The sequence below is a fragment of the Prionailurus viverrinus genome, chromosome B4, assembly GCF_022837055.1.
Source record: "Prionailurus viverrinus isolate Anna chromosome B4, UM_Priviv_1.0, whole genome shotgun sequence".
NCBI classification, from domain to species: domain Eukaryota; kingdom Metazoa; phylum Chordata; class Mammalia; order Carnivora; family Felidae; genus Prionailurus; species Prionailurus viverrinus.
Window position 1 is genome coordinate 80,128,364 of NC_062567.1, and position 24,537 is coordinate 80,152,900.

General features: G+C 41.8%; 1 protein-coding gene across 4 annotated transcripts in view; it reads left to right on the plus strand.

Annotated features, from left to right (window-relative positions):
- RBMS2 (RNA binding motif single stranded interacting protein 2) overlaps nucleotides 1-24,267 on the plus strand; it is a 92,448-nt gene extending 68,181 nt beyond the window's left edge. For 3 of the 4 annotated variants that reach the window (XM_047867095.1, XM_047867094.1, XM_047867092.1), the window contains 12 exons: nucleotides 3,096-3,154; nucleotides 4,000-4,091; nucleotides 5,546-5,703; nucleotides 12,267-12,346; nucleotides 12,482-12,591; nucleotides 12,927-12,973; nucleotides 13,143-13,236; nucleotides 20,224-20,301; nucleotides 20,590-20,700; nucleotides 21,287-21,367; nucleotides 21,769-21,854; nucleotides 22,388-24,267. In XM_047867095.1, coding sequence (XP_047723051.1) covers nucleotides 3,096-3,154; nucleotides 4,000-4,091; nucleotides 5,546-5,703; nucleotides 12,267-12,346; nucleotides 12,482-12,591; nucleotides 12,927-12,973; nucleotides 13,143-13,236; nucleotides 20,224-20,301; nucleotides 20,590-20,700; nucleotides 21,287-21,367; nucleotides 21,769-21,849 — 991 coding nt within the window. In that variant the 3' untranslated portion in view covers nucleotides 21,850-21,854; nucleotides 22,388-24,267. The remainder of the gene's footprint in view (nucleotides 1-3,095; nucleotides 3,155-3,999; nucleotides 4,092-5,545; nucleotides 5,704-12,266; nucleotides 12,347-12,481; nucleotides 12,592-12,926; nucleotides 12,974-13,142; nucleotides 13,237-20,223; nucleotides 20,302-20,589; nucleotides 20,701-21,286; nucleotides 21,368-21,768; nucleotides 21,855-22,387) is intronic. The other variant, XM_047867093.1, reaches the window with a different exon arrangement.
- Nucleotides 24,268-24,537: the final 270 nt, after the last annotated feature.

The following is a 24,537-nucleotide window of genomic DNA, read 5'->3' on the forward strand; positions in this document are numbered from 1 at the left end:
CACCACCAATATCATCCTCAATGGGGAAAAACTGAGAGCTTCCCCCCTAAGGTCAGGAACACGACAGGGATGTTCCCTCTCACCACTGTTGTTCAACATAGTGTTAGAAGTCCTAGCTTCAGCAGTCAGACGACACAGAGAAAAAGAAGGCATCCAAATTGGCAAGGCGGAAGCAAACTTTCATTCTTCGCAGATGACATGATAGTCTATGTGGAAAACCCAAAAGATTCAACAAAAAACTGCCAGAACTGATCCATGAATTCAGCAAAGTTGCAGGTATAAAATCAATGTACAGAAATCTGTTACATTTTTTTTTTAGTTTTTTTTTAACATTTATTTTTGAGACAGAGACAGGGCATGAATGGGGGAGGGTCAGAGAGAGAGGGAGACACAGAATCCGAAACAGGCTCCAGGCTCTGAGCTGTCAGCACAGAGCCTGGCGCAGGGCTCGAACTCACAGACCATGAGATCATGACCTGAGCCAAAGTCGGACACTTAACCGACTGAGCCACCCAGGCGCCCCTACATTTCTATATACCAATAATGAAGCAGCAGAAAGAGAAATCAAGGAAGCGATCCCGTTTACTATTGCACCAAAACCCGTAAAATACCTAGGAATAAATCTAACCAAAGAGGTGAAAAATCTATACACTGAAAACTATAGAAAATTTATAAAAGAAATTGAAGAAGATACAAAGAAATGGAAAAACATTCCGTGCTCATGGATTGGAAGAACAAATATTGTTAAAATGTTGATACTACCCAAAGCAATCTACATATTCATTGCAACCTCTGTCAAAATAACACCAGCATTCTTCACAGAGCTAGAGCAAACAATCCTAAAATTTGTATGGAACCAGAAAAGACCCTGAATAGCCAAAGCAATCCTGAAAAAGAAAACCAAAGCTGGAGGCATCACAATTCTAGACATCAAGATGTATTACAAAGCTGTAATCATCCAGATAGTATGGTACTGGCACAAAAACACTTAGATCAATGGAACAGCATAGAGAACCCAGAAATGGACCCACAAATGTATACCCAACTAATCTTTGACAAAGCAGGAAAGAATATCCAATGGAATAAAGACAGTCTCTTCAGCAAATGGTGTTGGGAAAACCGGACAACAACATGCAGAAGACTGCACCTGGACCACTTTCTTACGCTATATACAAAAATAAACTCAAAATGGATGAAAGACCTAAATGTAAAACGGGAAGCCATCAGAATCCTAGAGGATGAAACAGGCAACAACCTCTTTGATCTTGGCCATAGCAACTTCTTACTTTACATGTCTCCAGAAGCAAGGGAAACAAAAGCAAAAATGAGCTACTGGGACCTCATCATAATAAAAAGCTTCTGCACAGTGAAGGAAACAGTCAACCAAACTAAAAGGCAACCGACGGACTAGGAGAGGGTATTTGCAAATGACATATCAGATAAAGGGTTAGTATCCAAAATCTATAAAGAACTTCTCAAACTCAACACCCAAAAAACAAATAATCCAGTGAAGAAATGGGCAAAAGACATGAATAGACACTATTCCAAAGAAGGCTACTGGAATTATTCCCCTATTCCAGATGGCTAACAGACACATAAAAAAAATGCTCAACATCACTCTTTATCAGGGAAATACAAATCAAAACCATAATGAGATACCATCTCACACCTGTCAGAATGGCTAAAATGAACAACTCAGACAACCACCAATGTTGGCAAGGATGTGGAGAAAAAGGAACCGTTTTGCACTGCTGGTAGGAATGCAAACTGATGCAGCCACTCTGGAAAGTAGTATGGAGGTTCCTCAAAAAATTAAAAATAGAATCACCCTACAACCCAAAGGATATTTATCCAAAGGATACTGGTGTGCTGTTTCGAAGGGGCACATGCACCCCAATGTTTATAGCAGTGCTGTCAACGATAGCCGAATTATGGAAAGAGCCTAAATGTCCATCAACTGATGCATGGATAAAGATGTAGTGTGTGTGTGTGTGTGTGTGTGTGTGTGTGTGTATACACACACACACACACACACACATATATACACACACATATACATATATATACGTATGTGTGTGTGTGTAAATATATACATATATATGTATCTATATGTATATATATGTGATGGAGTAATACTCGGCAATCAAAAAGAATGAAATCTTGCCATTTGCAACAATGTGGATGGAACTAGAGTGTATTATGCTAATGGAAATTAGAGAAAGACAGATATCATATGACTTCACTCCTGTGTGGAATTTGAGGTACAGGACAGATGAACATAAGGGAAGGGAAGCAAAAATAATAAAACAGGGAGGGGGACAACACATAAGAGACTCTTAAATATAAAGAACAAACTGTTGCTGGAGGGGTTTTGGGTGGGGGATGGTCTAATTGGGCAAGGGGCATTAAGGAATGAGCACTGGGTGTTATATGTAGGTGATGAATCACTGGATTCTCCTGAAATCATTATTGCACTATATGCTAACTAACTTGGATGTAAATTAAAAAATAAATTATATAGAAGAAAATTATATATAGAAATTATATAGAAGAAAAAAGTTATATAGAAAAAATTATATAGAAGAAAAAAATTATATAAAAAGAAAAAGTTTGGCTCAGGTTAACCTTCAATCAGAGGTGGGTAATGGGATGCAGAGAAGAGAAATGTCTATAGGTTTTTCATAGGAATGGTGTTTGTCCAGAAGAAGGTAATTGATTATTAAGGATTATATTTAGTCCCCAAGGAATTCCAGCCAGAGCTCTGCCCCTACACACACTATGTGGATATCACCAGGCTTCTTTTCCCAAGAAGATAATAGTCTCTTCCCACCTAGTATCTAAGTCTTAATTGGGGAAGAAGAGAGAAACATGTTGGTATTGTAGGGACTGCAGTTATGTTATTTCTTGTAGGCATCTTTGGAGAATAGGTTTATATGATGAGTTTGACATTTTAAATTTATTTCTTCTTGTTTTTATTAAGGTTTGAGTAGGAACAGTTTTAAAGAAAGGGCATGGATTCATCCAGATGTCTTGATCTCTGTCCTGTTCCAAATCCCTGCCCCCACATTATCACTTTGCATTTTCTTTTCCCTTAGATATGGCAAGATTGTCTCCACTAAGGCCATACTGGACAAGAGTACAAACAAATGCAAAGGTGAGAGAACAGCTATCTTTGGTGATGGAGAGCACCTATGAGTGAAGCCATCCCTTGTCTCTTATCTTTACTGCTCAAAGCTCCTAGTACTCAGTGCTGGGGAGGCATCTCTAAGGTTTTCAGGCTTAAAAGACTAATAGATATTTAGATTGTTTGGTGACCAGATAGCTAGAGCTGAAAATGCTATTTTGGGGACCCAAGGCTAGAAGTGTGCAGAGTCCCTCAGCCTGTTTTGGACTTCTTGTTTCCCCAGATTGGATGGTGGATATGGGAGGTAAGATTGTTTCTATTTAGTAAAGCATTGTAAATGCCTTGCAGTAGTGGTAGTGGTGCAATGACTTGGTGGGTATTATTTTGTAAGGATGAATATGTTGAGGTTTCGAGCAGCGCTGGGTGTGGATGGAGGAATAGAAGGAGGTGAAGGACTATCTATTGGGTGGGGTGGGGCTTCTTACAGGTGGCTGGCTGTCTGCAACGGAGAGGCTATATTCCCTACATGCCTGGCATTCCTGGGATGTGGCTAGAAAACAGGAAAGCGTTCGTTAGGGTCGGGGGCTGTGGATTATTAGAAGAGCCTAGTTTCTGAAACCTCCTATTTCTTAAGGGGGAGGGAAAAAGGCAAGAACATCACAAGGACCCCATCGCCCTTGGCATGCATAGCTGTAAAATAGACTAAATCTCATGGGGTTTGAAGAGCACGTGGATAACCGCTTGAAACCTCTTAATTTCTTTCTCCCTCCTACTCTGTTACATGGATCATAACTCTTCCTCTGTCTTCTGACAAGCCTGGGCCTCCTGCATCCCTTACACCCCCACCTCCCAGTGATGCTGTTTCCCTGTTCCAGGCTATGGCTTTGTGGACTTTGACAGTCCTTCGGCAGCACAGAAAGCTGTCACAGCACTGAAAGCCAGTGGTGTGCAGGCACAGATGGCAAAGGTAAGGGTTCTACCCCATGTCTACTCCTCCTAGCACCAGAGGTCCAGTTCTAAGGCTTCCAGAGGGTGTAAGACCATGAATTTGATGGGCAAGGGCCATGTGCAGTAGTTTTTTGACTATATCTGACCAAAGAAAGGCTGGACCAGCGTCCCATTGAGCATCCCTTGGCTGCCAGAGGAAGGTGTTCTTCAAAATCTGTGGTAGGTAGCTCTGTCGACTCTTCCTCTCATCAAGTATTATAAGCAGGTAAGAGGGTCAAGAAGCTTCCCTTCCTTCTGCTGTTTCTCCATTTACACCCTGGCCCCACTTCCCTACCAGACAGCTTGTGGTAGTTTAGCAACATTCTATGAAGAAGCCAGTTGTGCAACTCAGAAGTTAAGAAGTGCTCTTCACTTCCCAACACTGTTCCCTTTGCTTGTGCTGGGGGTGGGGTATCTGTAGGGGAATTGTTAGGGGTTGGGGAGAGGGAAGCCACAGCAAGGAAGGAAGCTGACCCTCTTTGTCATGTCTCTGGGAAGCTTTTGTTTTAATCCAGACTACTAGAAAACCTGAGGCTTTTCTCTCCCTTCTGTTTTGAGGCGGGATTGCCCCCTTGCCTTTCTGAAGTCATTGTGAATACTCTGTAGAGCTGATGAGGTGGGCCTGACCGTCACTCTTTTCTGTATGGTTAAAGAAAAACAAAGCCCTGAGGGGAAAGGCAGAAGAGGGATTGAAGTTGCTGGTGACCAGACCCTACTCTCTAGGGCAGTGACTGCTTAAGTTCTTAAAAATACAGCTGTGGGAAGTTATTGCCATTTTGCACATTCTGCCCCCTGGTGGGGGCTCTTCCACCTCTTTCCTCTTTTCTGAGAAAAGCCCTCTGACAATGGCGTTTAGGAGACTTCAGAGTTCCTACGAGATTAGAGCTCTGAGGGCTGAATGGTGACCCCGAGAGCTAAACATCTGCCCCTTAGCACAGCCCCCAGCACATTGCCTTTCCTTTCCCCTTCTCCCTCTTCCTGCTCTCCCTCAGTCGAGACTGAACAGGCATTCCTACTCAGAGGATTGAACAGGCATTCCTACTCAGAGGATTCTGCTGTGGCCGGAAGAGGAGGGAGGAGGATTGCTTAAAACAGGCCAGCCGGGAAGCAGTGCTGGCCAAGGGAATCCAGTGCTGGGGAGGGAGGAGTAGCTGCTCTGCCTAGTTCTTAAAGAGACAGCCAAAACATCACCGATGACTTCTATTATGGGTGTGTAAACTACTGGAAATATTGAGTCTGCTTTTTTTTTTTTCCCCTCGACTCAACATACAATCCATGGTAGTGAGACTAGGTGTTATGAATAGTTAAGATACTCTTTGTTTATGTGGGCCCCTTCCTACTGTCTCTTTTCTGAGATGTCGTATTGTGATGAGGGCTTAGGGTGGGAGAGGGATAAGAGATGTGAGCTTCATTTTCTCACTTTTTTCCCCATAGCAACAGGAGCAGGACCCCACAAATTTATACATATCAAACCTTCCATTATCAATGGATGAACAAGAACTGGAGGGGATGCTGAAGCCCTTTGGCCAGGTTATCTCTACTCGAATCCTTCGAGATACCAGTGGGACCAGCAGAGGGGTTGGCTTTGCAAGGTGAGGGATATCAAGAATGGGAAATGATGAAGTTAATAAAGAATGTCACTTAGAAGATCACCAAAAAAATCTGTACTCCCTCCCCCAAGGGACAAATTATTGGCCTAAAGTACTTGACAGTGAATCAGAAATTCATTTAATTAGAGGTCACAATACTCAAAAAACCATTTGCTCCCAAATCTTTATCCTTTCTCTACTATTTCTTGCTACTGTAGCATTTGTTCCTTTGATCCAGACCCAAGAAGAATACAATAATTCTATATCTTCTTACAGTTTACTGAATAGTTTCTCATTCTATTATCTCATTTAATCTTTACAACAACCCCACGAAATATAGTAAAACCTTGGTTTGCGAGCATAATTCATTCCAGAAACATGCTTGTAATCCAAAGCTATTGAATATCAATGTGAATTTCTGCATAAGAAATCATGGAAACTCAGATGATTCGTTCTACAACTCAAAAATATTCATATGAAAATTATTACTAAAAATGATTACTATGATAAAAAATATAAAGAAAAATAAATTAACCTGCACTTATCTTTGAAAACCTTCATGGCTGGTGTGAGGGAGACAAGAGAGAGTTGGGTTATTGTGTAGGGCGACTTTCACTAACAGAATCACTGCTATCTGTTGGCTCAGTGGAATCTTTTTCTACATGGCAGCCATAGTATATGCTCACATGGATGTTGACTCCAGTGCAATATTAATAAACTCTTATCATATACTGTATTTAATGTAACTGGCAATAAGGCAGCAGAGGGAAAGGTCTGTATACCTGCAGGCAGCCTGAGCTAGAACGAAGCAAAGCATTCCTAAGTTTACTCTTGTGTGGACTGTCCATACAAAAGCAAAGGACTGTCCATAGGTGCTTTGAAGTGACAAAAAATGCACTAGTGCCTGTTGTGGGCATCTTCCAAGGTTCTGAAAAATCACTGATTTCTGCCAAACACCGCGGCCTAAGACTGAGCATTCAAGCATAGAGATGATCACCCACAGTCCCGCAGAAAGACAGAGAGAGAAGAACCATTGGCTTAGTTGTGATCATGTGACATTTGGCGTCACATACAACTTGTATTGTAAGAGATTGCTCATTTATCAAAATTTATTAGAAATGTTTGTTCATCTTGCAGAACATTCACAGAACAAGTTACTTGCAATCCAAGGTTTTACTATAAATATTCTCTGTTTTTTTTCAACGTTTTTTTTTTTTTTTTTTTTTTTTTTTTTTGGGACAGAGAGAGACAGAGCATGAACGGGGGAGGGGCAGAGAGAGAGGGAGACACAGAATCGGAAACAGGCTCCAGGCTCTGAGCCATCAGCCCAGAGCCTGACGCGGGGCTCAAACTCCCGGACCGCGAGATCGTGACCTGACTGAAGTCGGACGCTCAACCGACTGCGCCACCCAGGCGCCCCAAATATTCTCTGTTTTAAGGAAACCAGGACACCTGGGTGGCTCAGTCAGTTGAGCTTCTAACTCTCGTTGACTCAGGTTATGATCCCAGGATCATGGGATTGAACTCTGTGTTGCACTGTGCACTGGGTGTGGAGCCTGCTTGGGATTCTGTCTTTCCCTCTGTCCTTCATGTGCTTCTGTCCACTCATGTGCTTACTCTCTCTCTCAAAAAAATAAAAATAAAAGGATACTCTAAAAAAAAGCCATTTTATAGATAAGGAAACCGGAGTCCCCAATATAAAGTGATTTGTGCAATGTCCCACAGTGAGTGGTAATCCTTCTGGCTTTAAAATCAGTGGGATGAAGATTTGGTCTACCTTTTCAGTTCTGTTGAGAGACTTAGATCCTAGACCAACTCTGCCGCTAATTGCCCCTGTGATATCAGACCTTTATGTGACTTGGTTTACTCTGTGAAGTGGAGATTGATATAGATGAGTGGTTTTCTTAAGGTATACCCTACAGCTGCGGAGTTCTCCAGGTTGCCTACCTCTTCTGGGCTTAAGTGTCATTTGTAGGGCTTCATAATCTCCTAGCCCACTTAAGAAATGGTGCTGCCTTTATTTTAAGATTTTGTTTAAACGGAGATTCTGTCACTTTTTCTAAAAGTTTGAAAACTATTGGAATAAGTGATCTGAAGTTCCCATTTTGTGTTAAAATATCTTGTCTGATCCAGGAACACTACCTTACTCTGGAGTATTTCAGATCTTGGAAACTCAATCTTGGTAGCACCACCTGCTGGCAATCCCAAGTATAACTAAAAGAGAGTTCCTAGGCTTGAAGTCATCAGACTTTTTTTTTTTTTTTTTTTTTTTTTTGCTCCCATACTCTTAAAGCAGAGGTTCTCAACCTTTTTCAGTTCATGGCACCTTATGTTGTCTCAGTACTTTGTTTTTTGGATACTTGAAGGGGCACCCAGCTGGTTCAGTCAGTAGAGCATGCGACTCTTGATTCTGGGGTTGTATGTTCGAGCCCCACATTGGGGTAGAGTTTATTTAAAAACAAAACAAAAAACAAAAAAACTGAGCAAAAGAAATGCGTAACAGTTCAGTTTATTGAGTAATTTAATGGTCTAAACAACTCAAAAGGTTTTTATGTTAAAAATTTTGTAGCTAGGGGCGCCTGGGTGGCGCAGTCGGTTAAGCGTCCGACTTCAGCCAGGTCACGATCTCGCGGTCCATGAGTTCGAGCCCCACGTCAGGCTCTGGGCTGATGGCTCAGAGCCTGGAGCCTGTTTCCGATTCTGTGTCTCCCTCTCTCTCTGCCCCTCCCCCGTTCATGCTCTGTCTCTCTCTGTCCCAAAAATAAATAAACGTTGAAAAAAAAAATTAAAAAAAAAAATTTTGTAGCTATTTTGGAGTGCCTGGGCGGCTCAGTCGGTTTTTGCTTGATTTTGGCTCAGGTCATGATCCTGGGATTGTGGGATTCTCTCCCCCACTTGTGCACTCTCTCTAAAATAAAAAAAAATTTTAATTAAAAAAATTGTAGCTATTTCAAAACTGCATTAAAAGAGAAAATATTTTTATTTCAATCTTTATACTTACTATACTTACAAATGGGATGTGCATCTGTTGAACACTGCACAACTTCTCAAGCCTTGGAATCAGATTAGACACTTACACCCTTATTTCCTGTTACACACTGGTTTTCTTATGGTATTTGCTTTTGTCGTAGCCACCATTGAAAAACTAGCTTTGTAATAATACAGTATCAAAGGATTGTAGGGTGATCTAATGTTGAAATAGTGACCTGTTTAGAGTTAGTAGTCTATCCAGTATCCAACAGATGTTGCTGTATTTTCTTCAGAAAGTTCAAAAATTCCCTATGTGTGCCTCTGTGAGCTCACTGCAGAGGCACAGGGTACCTCCGAGCCCAGTTTGGAAACTGTGGCTTTGAAGACTTGAAAAACTGAAATCTTCTGCATCTTTCTATGTTACTATCTACATATTTTCTTCATACATTTAGATCTTGCAAAGTATAATTTCCAGCAAATTACAAGTATTGACATTTTAAATAAAACTGTCATGTCATTTATAAATGTATGCAAATATATCTAAATGTCATAGCAATGTGATATACAAAATCATCCTTTTAAAAATATATAGGACATTTCTTTTTTAATAGTTATAACTTTTTTTTTTAAGTTTATTAATTTTTTTTTTTAGAGAAAGGCGTGCAAATGGGGTAGGGGCAGAGAGATTGAGAGAGAATCCCAAGAAGGCCCCACACTGCCAGGGCAGAGCCCGATGTGGGTCTTGAACTTACGAGATCATGATCTAAGCTCAAGTCAAGAGCCAAACGCTTAACTGACTGAGCCACCCAGGCGCCCCAATAGTCATAACTCTTAGATCATTCTTATTATGATGTTCTTTCTCTTTTAAAAAAATTTTTTTTAGTGTTTTTTATTTATTTTTGAGAGAGAGAGAGAGCACAAGCAGGGGAGGGGCAAAGAGAGAAGGAGACACAGAATCTGAAGCAGGCTCTAGGCTCTGAGCTGTCAGCACAGAGCCCAAAACAGGGCTCGAATTCATGAACTGGGAGATCATGACCTGAGCCTAAGTCAGATGCTTAACTGACTGAGCCACCCAGGCACCCCTTCTTTTTTTTTTTTTTTTTTTTAATAGACTGATGTGTTTAGGGACTATTTAAATTTTATTTATTTATTTTGACGGGGGACGGGGCAGAGAGAGAGGGGGAGAATCCCAAGCAGGCTCCATGCCGTCAGCATAGAGCCAGATGTGGGGCTTGACTCCACAAACTATGAGGTCATGACCTAAGCCGAGATCAACACACACTTAACCAACTGAGCCACCTAGGCGCCCCCCCCCCCCACTTTTCTTGATCTTGTATTTCCATTCCATTTCCTTACAAAATTGTATTCCAGTATAAAATATTTTTATAGTTGAAAGTCTTTTTATGGATCATTCTGTCGTACTTCTCTGTAACTGTTTTTTTGTTTTCATGCTGAGAAACCTGTTCACATAAATAAGTAAATGGGAATAGAAAGAGTTTTGTTAAAATAGGAATTCTTTGAATTCTTATTTATATGCCAATAACCAATGTGATTAATTTGTCAAAATTGATTTTTTAATGTGTCCGTTAACAACCTACTGAGTTATCCAGCTTGTTGGAAAGAAGAATTAGAAACATCTGACTTACAAAATGATTTAAAAGTCAGGCATCATTGCCTCTTGTGGAGTTTGGGGATGGGTGCAAAATCTGTGGAAAGGGGTGGCTGTGAGAGGGCACTTGACCTTTGGTGGCCACAGGCTCTCCCCAGGCAGACCAGTTTTAGGAAAGAGCTTATGAGGAAGTGGAGGGTCTGAAAACAGTTCTCTTAAAATACCCCATGCCTGCGTAGCCTTCTGGAAGATTAAGGAGTAGAAGTAACCCAACTAAAGACTGCTGCTTTGGAATACCTAGGTTGTGGTTTTTCCCTAAAAGGTTCCATTTAAGACCGTTTTAAAATGACCACCTTCATAGGAATGGTTCATATTTTTAGTGGTTATTGGCATAGAAAATGCAATGAGATTTACTTTAAATATGGAAGGAGGGGAAGATACTGTACCTTGTGTCATATAGACCCTTAGAATTTTTAGAACACACTTAAAAGACATGATCTCATTTGATCTGCAATAGGGTAGGGTGGATATTATCCCTAAAGCAGAAATGAGGAATAGGTCCAGTGGGTTTTTGTGCAGGTCCTAACTCACAGAACTTTGGGTAGTAAACTGGTGCTGGAATCTAGATTTTCTAGTTTCTTACTTGTCGTCTTTCCCCAATAAGACACTTTAACTCAGTAGTTCCCAACATTGTTTCTGTCACTATAGACCATGAACTCTGTCTTCCCTTTCCTCTTACAGTTTTATAAAATCTTAATATTATTAGGAGCTAATTAGACTACAAAAGCAAAAAATAAACATTAGCAAGTTCTTAGCTTGTACAGTTTTATTGGAGTGAAGTTAGGAATTTTGTAATAAAAACTAATGGTGACATGGGGTACCTGGCTGGCTCAGTGGGTAGAGCATGTGATTCTTGATCTCAGGGTCATGAGTTCAAGCCCCACACTAGGCATAGAGCTTATTTAAAAAAAAAAAAAAAAGCAGGGGAGCCTGGGTGGTTCAGTTGGTTAAGTGTTCTACTCTTGATTTTGGATAAGGTCATGATCTCACAGTTTGTGAGATTGAGCCCCACGTTGGGCTCTGTCTGAAAACGTGGAGCCTGCTTGGAATGCCCTCTCTCCCTCTCTCTTTGTCCCTCCTTCAGTTGTATTGTGTATACTCTCTCTCTCTCAAATTAATATTAAAAATTTTTTTAAATAAAAAAATCTGGGTGTCTGGGTGGGTCATTTGGTTAGGTGTCCAGACGTCGGCTCAGGTCATGATCTCATGGTTTATGAGTTTGAGCCTCACATTGGGCCCGCTGCCGTCAGCACAGAGACCGCTTGGGATCCTCTGTCCGCCCCCCTCTCTATGCTCCTCCCCTGCTCACACTTGTTCTCTGTCTCTTAAAAATATACATAAAAAAAAAAAGGTTATTCCTAAGAAATAAATAAGTAATAAAATAAAATAAATAATGGTGACAGCCACTATTTATTCTATTCTTGTTTGTGAACCAGACCTAATAGTGGGCCTATCCATCAGTAACTTCTTTGGGATATTCATAGCATGAGGATCTTCATTTTTCCTTTTAGGAGCCCTATACGAGCCAGTTGAGGGAGCTTTTAGACGCTGGGGTTGCCACAGGGTGCCTGGGTGGCTCAGTTGGTTAAGCACCTGACTTCGGCTCACAGCTCTCACAGCTCTTGAGTTTGAGCCCTGCGTCAGGCTCTGTGCAGAGCCTAGAGCCTGCTTTGAATTCTGTGTCTCCCTGTCTGTCTGCCTCTTCCCTGCTTGTGCTCTCTCTTTCTTTCTCTCAAAAAATAAACATTTAAAAAAAAGATGCGGTTGCCTCTTCAAGATACCTTGAATTTGTGTGGAGAAAACTGTGTTTCTAGAGTCATAATTTTTGGAGCATTTGTGGGGCTGGGAACTTAGAGCTTTCTCTTTGAATGTAGGGGGAGCACAGATCCTGGAGAAGCTAGAGCCTAACCCCTCTTGTGCTCCTTAGGATGGAGTCCACAGAGAAGTGTGAAGCCATCATCACCCACTTTAATGGAAAATATATTAAGACACCTGCTGGAGTACCAGGTGAGGCATCTGGGAATCAGGCTGAGAGAGCCACAGATTGTTACTTCCAGGGAAGATTCTGGAGGCATTTTGCATGAGTGTGAATGGACTAAGTGAGGTAGGACTCAGCTGCCTGTTTGCTTGCTTTCTTGGCAGCCCCTTCTGATCCCTTGCTTTGCAAATTTGCTGATGGTGGTCCAAAGAAACGACAGAACCAAGGAAAATATGTGCAAAATGGACGGGCCTGGCCAAGGAATGGAGATGTGGTAAGAGGACCTCTGATGAGACAGGAGTACTAAGGTTATTAAAGTGGAATGGAAATTACCATGGCCTGATTTCTGTGAGTTTAGTGGCAAGCTTGAGAGCTATAGCATGTAACTGAGAGATGGCTGGCTGTTTAACATGATCTTCAGTGTGGGTCTTGAGCGGGATTTTGCAGCCTGCACAACCAGAAAAACTCCAGAACAGCAGTAATGGGACCAGTCCAGACTTTGCTCTAATCTGTTGCATCAAACACATCCTAGTCTTGACATTCTGGGCTTCCTCCTGTTACCACCCAAGGGCTCACAGTATGATTGATCACTGTGTTCTTCCTTTATAGGGTGGTATGGCTTTGACCTATGATCCCACCACAGCTCTTCAGAATGGGTAAGGGTGTTTGCTATCATTGGGCTACCTGAAAATGACAACAGCCTGTCCTGGTACTGGGATGTTTCATCTTGATTTTTAAACAGCAGTTAGTGGGAAGTGGCTGTGTCTGTTAGTGGGGCCCTTGTGGTTTCCTGGGACTCCTTACTGATGAGGTTCCTTCTTCCAGGTTTTACCCAGCTCCTTATAACATCACCCCCAGCAGGATGCTTGCTCAGTCTGCACTCTCCCCATATCTTCCATCTCCTGTGTCTTCATATCAGGTGTGTTCATGCCCAAAAAAGGGTGTGGTGGTTTTCCGTTATCACTGTACTTTAGGTAAAGGAATATAAGGCTGGAAACTACTTATTTTTTGGTGTTTCCTTTATGTATATTGCTCACAAATCATTTTAGTTGAAAGCATAACATGTGATCACATTACATATATATAGACTGTTATGGTAGCATCCTCTTACTCTCTGTCTACCACCCCATGAGTAAACCCATATTAATTTCCTTTCCATATATTTCAAAAAATTCCATATTTTTCTTCATGTGATATACACATATGTATACAGTTTTGGAAGTCATCGTTTAATGTGTATACAGTTTTGGAAGTCATCACTTATTTTACAGAAATCTGGCCATATTAAATATATTTTTATACTTCTCTCCTCTCACTTAACAGTATCTTAAACCAGTGATTCTCAAAAGTGTGGTCCTTAGACCAGTATAATCACCTGAGAATTTTAAAAAACATAAATTCCTGGGTTCCACCCCATATCTGCTGAATTAGAAACTCTGGGGATGAGTCCCAGCAATCTGTCACCATACAAAGTTATTATAGTATTATCAACTGTATTCCCTATGCTGTACTTTTCATATCTGTGACTCACTTCATACCTGGTAGTCTGTAGCTCATAATCCCTTCCACCTATTTCGTCCATCTTCACCCCACCCCTCCACCCCCCCTGGAAAGCTAAATTTTTAACAAGCTCTACATGTGATTCTAATGTAGTTAATGTTGAGGTTCTTTATTTTAATTATTTCTTTTTTTAAATAGTTGCATTATATTTCATGCTGCAGATATACCAGATTTCTTCAACTCTATCTTGGTGAAGGGTATTCACTTGGATTTGAGTTTTTCTGGTACAAATAACACTCAATCCATGTATTATTCAACCTAGCAGGCACATTCCTTGGACTCTAGCTCCCAGAAATAAAACCACTCATAAGTAAAGACCCCTATGGCTACATCCTTAAGTTTGAGTACTTTTATTTCTGGGGACTAGAGTCCAAGGAGCATGATTGCTAGGTTGAATAATATATGGACTTTCAGGGTTCTTTTTGTTTTTAATACGTATTTTTAAAGTTGATTTATTTTGAGAGAGAGGAAGAGAGCGCATGTGCATGTGAGCAGAAGAGGGACAGAGAAAGGGAGAGACAGAGAATCCCAAGCAGGCTCTGCACTGTCAGCACAGGAGCCGAACACAGTTGGGGGGGTGGGGGGAGATACAGTCTTAGGAAAAGTGGGATCATGCATGCCTTGAACTGCAACCAAAGGTCTGGTGCTTGACGGACTGAGCCACCCAGGCGCCCTTGGACTTTCAGTTTTATAGATGTTGCCAGATTGCTTTCCATAAAGGCTTTCCAAATTGCTTTCCATAATGTTTCAGTTCATATTATGGGAGTGAACTGAAACAATGTATGGGAGTGCCCATTTCCCTCCAGCCGTAAGTGACATTGCTCTTTTTAAGTTTTTCCTGTTTTGATAGGTGTGAAGTGCATTGTTGCTTTAAATTTTTTTTTAATGTTTATTTTTGAGACAGAAATGGAGCATGAGTGGGGGAGGGGCAGAGAGCGAGGGAGACACAGAATCTGAACAGGCTCCAGGCACAGAGCCTGACATGGGGTTCGAACCCACCAACTGTTAGATCATGACCTGAGCTGAAGTCAGAAGGGATGCTTAACCAACTGAGCCACCCAGGCACCCCTGCATTGTTATTTAATTTGCACTTTCCTGACTATAGCTGAGTTTAAGCGTTTTTTGTTCGGTTTTTTTTTGCATTTATCATATTTTGATTTGCTCTTCTCTGATTGCTCTTCATATGCTTGGCCCATTTTTTTTTTGTTTGGTTATTCCTTTCCCATCAACTTATAAAAAACTTATTTGTATATTATTTAAGTATTAATCCTCTGGTTATCTTTCTTACAAATAATTTTTTTCCAAATTTATTTTTGTCCATTGACTTTGTGTTGTGGTCCTCAGTCTTGAACTGTAAATCTGAATCACTTGGAGAGCTTATCAAACTTAAATTACTGGGCACCACACAAAGAATTTCCAATTCAATACATCTAGGGTAGGAGGCAAGAATTTTTTTTTAATTATTATTTTTTTAAATGTTTATATTTGGGAGAAAGAGAGCATGAGTGGGGGAAGGGCAAAGAGAGAGGGAGACACAGAATCCAAAGCAGACTCCAGGCTCCGAGCTGTCAGCACAGAGCTCAACGCGGGGCTCAAACTCATGAACCATTATGACCTAAGCTGAAGTTGGACGCTTAACCAACTGAGCCACCCAGGTGCCCCTTCCAAGATTTATTTTGATTGTTTTACATTTAAATATGTAATCATCAGGAAGTTATTTTTTTAATATATATATTTTAAAGTTTATTTTGTGAGAGAGAGTGTGAGCAGGGGAAGGGCAGAGAGAGAGAGGGAGAGAGAGAATCCCAAGAAGGCTCTGTGCTGACAGTGCAGGGCTTGAATTCATAAACTGTGAGATCATGGCCTGAGCCGAAATCAAGAGACTTGGACGTTTAACCAACTGAGCCACCCAGGCGCCCCCAGGAATTTATTTTTGTATATGGTAGCAGATAGGGATTTTTTTTAATGTTTATTTTTGAGAGAGAGTGCGTGTATGCCCTCGTGAGCTGGGGAGGGGCAGAGAGCAAAGGAGAGAGAGAATCCTAAGCAGGCTCTGAGTTGTCAGTGCAGAGCTCAGACTCATGGGGCTTGATCTCATGAACCATGAGATCATGACCTGAGCCAAAATCAGGAGTTGTTGCTTAATTGACTGAGCCACCCAGGTACCCCTAAAGATTTTATAAGTAATCTCTGCATTCAACACAGGGGCTCAACCTCACAACCCTGAGATCAAGAGTCACACAGTCCACTGACTGGGCCAGCCACGTACCCCACCAGATAGGGATTTTATGGAATTCTTTCAGAATGTTAACGAGTTGTCCTAGCACCAGATTATTATATCATCATATTTGAATTAATGTATTATTAACATGGTGAATTAAATTAAAAATTAATGGTGGGGCCCCTGGGTGGCTCAGTCAGTTAAGCATCTGACTGCAGCTCAGGTCATGATCTCACAGTTTGCAAGCCCTGCATCAGACTTTGTGCTGACAGCTCGGAGCCTGGAGCCTGCCTCAGATTCTGTGTCTCCCTCTCTCTCTCCCTCCCCCACTTGCACTCTGTCTCTCTCTAAAAAATAAAACATTAAAAAAAATTTTTTTAGGGGCGCCTGGGTGGCACAGTCGGTTAAGCATCCGACTTCAGCCAGGTCACGATCTCGCGGTCCGGGAGTTCGAGCCCCGCGTCAGGCTCTGGGCTGATGGCTCAGAGCCTGGAGCCTGTTTCCGATTCTGTGTCTCCCTCTCTCTCTGCCCCTCCCCCGTTCATGCTGTGTCTCTCTCTGTCCCAAAAATAAATAAACGTTGAAAAAAAAAATTAAAAAAAAAATTTTTTTTAAATTAAAAATGGTGAATTAAATTGTCACCTTTGTCATATAATAAATATTGGGGTTTGTTTCTGTATCCTTTATCCTCTTTCAGTGCTCATTGTGTCTGTTCTTACTCCGGTGATGCGTTGACTTGATCACAGTGGCTTTCATAATATGGTCCAATATAAGACAAACCTGTTCCAAATTTTTCAGTCTTTTTGCTATTTTTGGCATTTACTCTTCTGTATAAAGTTTATGATTGATCATTTTACCTAATTTTTGGAAAACTGATAATTTTTTTTTTAATTTTTTTTTTAACGTTTATTTATTTTTGAGATAGAGACAGAGCATCAACAGGGGAGGGGCAGAGAGAGAGGGAGACACAGAATCTGAAACAGGCTCCAGGCTCTAAGCGGTCAGCACAGAGCCCGACGCGGGGCTTGAACTCACAGACCGTGAGATCATGACCTGAGCCGAAGTCGGACGCTTAGCCGACCAAGCCACCCAGGCGCCCCGGAAAACTGATAATTTTAATTAGAATTACATTAAATTGATTAGTTTAAGAGAACTGACTTTTTTTTTTGAGAATTGACTTTTTAAAAAGTATTCCCTCCACCCAAGATTTGGTATTTCTTTTCATGTTTTTAAATCTCTTTTTATGTCCGTCAGCAAGGTTTTCGTGTTGTTTACATAGGTCTTATACTTTTCTTGTTGAATATATTCCTAAGTGTTCCATAGTTTTTATAAGCATTTCTAGATACTTCTGGATACACTGAAGAAAAGCTATTGGTTTATGTTCATCTATCTTGTATGCAGCTACCATGCTAAATACTACTACTAGCATTTTTTTTTTTTACTGAGTCTTTTAAGTTTTCTAGGTATACAGTTATATCATCAGTGCAAAATCATAGCTTTCTCTTTCTTTCCAATTTTATGCCATTGTGTTCTTATCTAATTGTAACCTGTTTGACCCTACTGTAAACTACTATTTTCATAAATGCAGGGGTTTTAATATTTCTTTGTTTAGGTTAATGTTAACAGCTAGGTTTTGGTAATAGCTTTCAATATATGTATGTAGTTTCTAGTCTCTATTTCACTTTTTGGTGTTTTTTTTTTGTTTGTTTTTAATAAATTGCTGCTGGATTTTATCAAATGCCTTTTCAGCATCTCATACTATGGGTTTCTCCTTCAATTTTGACTTTTGTTTAGAGTATCTGATGTTGAACAATCCTTATATTTATGGGGTAAACCTACTTGTTTATTGTGATGCATTTCTAGTTTCTCATTGCTAATTTTTTTCCATTTTAAAATTGAGATATACTTCATATGCCATAAAGTTCACCCACTAAAATCAAAACCACACTCAGATATCACCTTACGCCAGTCAGAGTGGCTAAAATGAACAAATCAGGAGACTATAGATGCTGGCCAGGATGTGGAGAAACGGGAACCCTCTTGCACTCTTGGTGGGAATGCAAACTGGTGCATTTTGTTCTGGAAAACAGTGTGGAGGTTCCTCAAAAAATTAAAAATAGACCTACCCTATGACCCAGCAATAGCACTGCTAGGAATTTACCCAAGGGATACAGGAGTACTGATGCATAGGGGCACTTGTACCCCAATGTTTAGAGCAGCACTCTCAACAATAGCCAAATTATGGAAAGAGCCTAAATGTCCATCAACTGACGAATGGATAAAGAAATTGTGGTTTATATACACAATGGAATACTGCGTGGCAGTGAGAAAGAATGAAATGTGGCCTTTTGTAGCAACGTGGATGGAACTGGAGAGTGTTAAGTGAAATAAGTCATACAGAGAAAGACAGATACCATATGTTTTCACTCTTATGTGGATCCTGAGAAACTTAACAGAAGTCTATTGGGGGGGGGGGAGAAAAAAAAAAGAGGTTAGAGAGGGAGAGAGCCAAAGCATAAGAGACTCTTAAAAACTGAGAACAAACTGAGGGTTGATGGGGGGTGGGAGGGAGGGGAGGGTGGGTGATGGGTATTGAGGAGGGCACCTTTTGGGATGAGCACTGGGTGTTGTATGGAAACCAATTTGACAATAAATTTCATATTTAAGAAAATTTTAAAAAATAAAAATAAATTCACCCACTTAGACAAGTCTGTAATTTCTAGCATATTTTGCAAAGTTATGCAAGTATCACCACTGTCTAATTCCAGAATATTTTTATCACCTCAGAAAGAGACTCTGTACCCATTAGTAGTCACTGCCCATTCTCCCTCACCCCCACCCCCTGGCAACCACTAATATACTTTCTATGGGTATAGATTTGTTGACTGTGGATACTTCATATAATTGGAAGCATACAGGGCTCTTGGGTGGCTGGATCGGTTGAGCCTCCGACTTTGGCTTGGATCATGATCTCACAGTTCATGGGTCCGAGCCCCATGCTGGGTTCTGTGTTGACAGCTCAGAGCCTGGAGCCTGCTTCGGATTCTGTGTCTCCCTCTCTGCCCCTCTCCACTCGTGCTCTGTCTCTTTCTCTCAAAAATAAAACATTAAAAAATTTTAAAAAAATAAATGGAAGCATACAGTATATGTCTTTTGTGTCAAGCTTCTTTCACTTAGCATGCTCTCAAGGTTTAACGTGTTGTAGCATATAGTGGCACTTGGTTCTTTTTTATGACTGAATCAGTCACATTCCTTTGTGGGACTATACCACATTTTGCTATTCACTTATCAGTTGATGTCTCTTTGAGTTGTTTCTGCCTTTTGGGTATTGTGAATAATACTGCTTTGAACGTTTGTGTACAATTATTGTGTCAACACATGTTTTAGTTTCTCTTGGGTATATACCTCCAAGTGAACTTGCTGGGTTACATAGGAACTCTGTGTTTAATTTTTTGAGCAGTTGCCAAACTGTTTTCCAAAGCTGCTGTACCATTTTACATTCCTGCCCGCAGTATATGACACTTGTTATCCTCTCCCTTTAATTACAGCCATCCTAGTGCGTATGAAGTTGTGTCTCATCGTGGTTTTGATTTGCATTTCCCTAGTGACGAATGATGTTGAACCTCTTTCATGTGCTTATTGGCCATTTGTGAATCTTCTTAGAGAAGTATCTATTCCTATCCTTCGCCCATTTTTTTTTTTAATTCTTTTTTTCAACGTTTATTTATTTTTGGGACAGAGAGAGACAGAGCATGAACGGGGGAGGGGCAGAGAGAGAGGGAGACACAGAATCGGAAATAGGCTCCAGGCTCTGAGCCATCAGCCCAGAGCCCAACGCGGGGCTCGAACTCCCGGACCGCGAGATCGTGACCTGGCTGAAGTCGGACGCTTAACCGACTGCGCCACCCAGGCGCCCCTCCTTCGCCCATTTTTAAATTGGGTTATTTGTTGACATGTAAGAGTTGCTAATATATTTTATAAAGAGTTTGTTCTTAATGTTTCTATGTTGTGAGGGGGCATTCCAACTTTTTTGGGGTTTTGCTGAAACCAAACTATCAGATCACTGGGAGAAACAGTGGTTTATAGGCAGTTAATGTGTTTGTCTGTTTATTTTGTTTGCATTAGAGAGTAACTCAGACATCTCCTGTACAAGTACCTAACCCATCTTGGATGCACCACCAGTCATACCTCATGCAGCCTTCAGTGAGTGTTCAGAAGTGGGCAGAAGCCAAAGAGGCAATTTGATGTAAAGAAAAACAATGGGAAAAACAATGTAAAGAAAAACAATGTGGGTGTGAGTTCTGGCTTAGAACAAACTCAGAGTTTGTTATTCCGAGACAAGGACTCCTCCACGCCAATGAGCAGAGCTCCTGTTTCTGTTGTACAGCTGGGTTACTACTCACGTGTTGTTTCCCAGGAATTTTAAATGTCTGCCTTCAGTGGTCCTGATAGATGTGAATCACTAACCCTGTCCTTTGGTGCTGCCTCTAGGGTTCAGTTCTGACACCAGGGATGGATCACCCCATTTCTCTCCAGCCTGCCTCCATGATGGGACCTATTACCCAGCAGTTGGGCCACCTCTCCCTCAGCAGTACAGGCATGGTAAAGCAGGACATTTCTGATTTCAACTCATACTGAGCAAGGGGTCCCTGTGTCATACTCTTCAGCATAAATACTTGTGAATGAGGGCGGCGGTTACTTCGGCATCAGTGAAGGCACACTCAGATGAGGAGAGAAACAGAATACGGCCGTTCTGTTCCCCAGTTCACTCCTTTTAACTGATTCCTACTCGGAAAACTAAACAAATAGTGCTTCTGTCTACATAGCAGTTTCTCCAGGAGCTCACACACATGTCCTTAGAAATCCTTACGAAAATCATAGAAAGAAGAATGCATGAAGCTCTTGAAGTTTCTCGTAGGTCGGCTGCATTCTGGCTTGCACAGGAGAGCTTCAAGGCTGTGTGATGAGCAAAAGCAGAAGGCAGGAAAGATCAGGAAAGGAAGGCATGGAGGTGGACGTCTCTCTAAGCCAGTGCACTTTAGAACCACCTGAAGTGCTCTTGAAAAAGACAATTAGATTAGACTCTCTGGGGATGGAACATAGGCATCAGTGGTTTTTAAAGCTTCCCAGGGACTTTAAATGTAGCCAAAGAGCCCATCTCTGAGCCTGTTGCTGGTTTTCACTCTAGTACATGCCGACGGCTGCTGCTATGCAAGGAGCGTACATCTCCCAGTACACGCCTGTGCCGCCGTCCAGTGTCTCAGCTGAGGTAAGAGCTTTCTCATCTCTTTGGATTGAGGATAGGACAACAAACAGGCAGACTTTCACCTGATCAAGATCTTCCTCTAACAGTGATGCTGGTTCTGTGTTCCCAGTCAGCTGGTAGGTATGTGAGTGAATGTAGGAAATAAAGACTTTGTCTGTGTCCTTGAATGAGGCCCTTCCTCACATTGAACAGACAGTGGTTAATGCTGCTCATACTGAGTAGTGTCTTGGGAAGAAGACAGAGTGCTCTAATCGTTGAGGAGGTGATGCTGTGTGCGCATGTGTGCGTGTGCTCTCACGGGTGTGCAGAAGGGGGGGTTCTGGGTGGGTTCTAGTTAGGCTACTTTAGTGGGAAGTCACCAAAGGAATGTGTAAGGTGACCCTCCTACCTTGGCTGTGGTGCAGGAGAGTGGCGGCCAGCAAAATCAGGTGACGGTGGATGCTCCCTCAGATCATGGGGTCTACTCTTTCCAGTTCAACAAGTAACAGCGGTAAGAACCATAGGTTCTCATGTCTGTCATCCTCCTCCCTCCCCTCTCTGGCTTCTGCCTCCTTTAGGATCCCCCTCCCCATCTGTGGTGAGTACAGGCCTACCTCTTTTTTGTGTGTTTTACTTTATTGAGCTTTGCAGATATTACATCTTTTTTTTTTTTTTTTTTTTTTTACAAATTGAAGTTTTATGGCAACCTTGCTTTGAGCAAGTCTGTCAGCACCATTTTTCCAACAGCATTTACTCACTTCGTGTCTCTGTGTCACATTTTGGTAATTCCAAAATATTTCAAATTTTTTATACATTTGTTATGGTGATCTGTGATCAGTAATTATGACTTTCTGAAAGTTCTGGTGATGGTTAGCGTTTTTAGCGATAAAGTACTTTGAAATTTAGGTATGCTTATTTTTTTTAGGCATAATGCTATTGCACACCTAATAGACTACAGTATAATGTAAACATAGTTTCTGTATGCGCTGGGAAACCAAAAATTTCATTTGAACTTGCTTTATTGCGATACTTGCTTTATTGCAGTGGTCTGGAACCGAACTGCAATCTCTCTAAGGCATGCCTGTGCAAACGAATTCTTGGCGATGCTGATGCTCCCAGACTCCAGAGGGCCAACCAGGAATACAGACCATCTGTGGGTCCTGCTAACGACTAACACGCGGTCATCGTTTTTCACTGGCGGGGCCCTGGAAAGAGAAATCTACGCACTCCCTAGCCTCTGCTTATTCCTCCATTCCTGATGGAGCCTGGGGGAGCCGTCACTTTTTGTGTGTGCTTCAGCCAAGGAGATCAAAAGAACTGTTTTTCTTTTTTTTGCAAAGAAAGTTTTCTATTTTGTTTTCAACTGCAATATACTCTTTCCATATCCCAAAGAGACAGAGTGCCTGGAGCTTCTTCTCATCTTTACGCAAAACAGTGTTTGATGTGTTGGGCTTCTCTGGGGAGGCTTTAAAAATTTTTGTCATTTTTTTTTTTAAAAAAAGGGAAAAAGTGTGAAAGAAAGAAAGATGCAGAAGTCCTACTGTGGACCCTCACACAGATTTTAGTTATGGGCTTATTTTGGTGTGTGTAGAAGAATATACAGACTTCAGAAGTTTCATTTTATAAAGTCTTAGTTCATACATCCCGTCTCTTCTTCACACATTTTATGCCTTCTTTCTCTCATCCAGACTGTTCTTTTTCTCTTTTCATACAGCAGAGACTGCCCACTTTGCCTTTTTACAGTTTTTAATTTTGTGAATTTCTTTTTTGAATGAAATTTTGCGTGGACTTTTTAGAGGCCTGGGCAAGGGACAAGGTAGAACACTAAGCAGGCAGGGGAAGCAGCTTGTCCTCCCTCTGCCTTCCTGCATCCTCACAACCTTGGAAGAAAGACCAGACTTTGCCTTCAGGAAAGAGAGATGTGATGCAGGCTTGTTAAACAGACAGTCCCACAGTCTTTGGAAGCCATCCTTGAGCCAAATTTGGATGAAGACTAGGTCTTTCCTGGAAAGTTCCAAAAGGGTGGACTTTCTGACTTCTGACTGATTCTTCAGATCACTGAGATCAACACCGTGTGAGGAAGTGTCTCTTCTCCAGCGACAGGTTTACAGGAATACCAGCTTTCCTGTTTTCCTGAAGGATCTTCTTTTTTGCCTGGGGTCTCTGTCCTGTCTTCCTATCACACATTGCTGTACTCAGATGAGCCTTTGCAACTGTGACCTTGTTGAATCGACTTGGGCTTTTTCCCCACTGTGGAAGATCATCTGCTTTATCTAGACCAGTAGTTCTGGTCTAGATGAAAAAACCAAGAAGGTGGTTTTGTCCCCTAGAGGCCACTTGGAAATCTCTGGAAATCTCTTGCCTGGGGCTGGGGGCTGTGTGCTCTTGGCATCCAGTGGCCAGAGACCAAGGGTGCTGCTAAAATATCTTACAGTGCACAGGACAGCCCCAGCTCCCCCAGCAAAGAATTATTTGGCTCCAAATGTTGGTAGTGCCAAGGTTGAGAAACCTCATTGTGGACAGTGTTGTTACTGCCTCCTGTAACAGAGGACTTGGTAAGTTCCCACCCTAACCCTGGCTACACAGTGTCCTTTGACACTCAGTGTAACTAGTTGAGAGGGACGGAACTAGGGTCCTTGAATTTTCCCCAGGCCTTGACCTCGGACACCTCTGCGTGCAGTGAGAGCTGCCCTCGAGAGGCACGTGCACACACACGTTCAGCGGGATCCAGGTATGGGGACCGCTCTGTGTTGTGCACTGTGCAGGGTGGGAAGGACAAAGCTCTCTGTAACTGCTCTACCCTCGTGTGTGTTTGGATCCCTTTTCCAGGGAACCGGAATATCAACAATAAATTTCCTTCTTGTGGAAGGACAACGGGGAGCTAGGACAGAAAAGGGCAATAAATCCCATCTCATTACTTACAAGGTTGGAATCCTTTAAAATCTATATTTTGCTCTTTAACTCCATCTCCTTTGCGAGCCCGGACTCTGTGACATGGAGACAAAGAGGAGAAGGCCTTCGCGCATCCCCTCGAAGTAAGATCCTGTGACTGTCCTCTCCCAGCCACTACCTTGCGCACCGTGAGTTGTGCTCCCCTTCACTGCAAGGTCAGGTGCTTTTCACCAGTCCGTGAGACAGAAAGCCAAGCCGAATGATAGAGAATGGAGAGATGGATGGGTGTTTGGTAGGCTGGC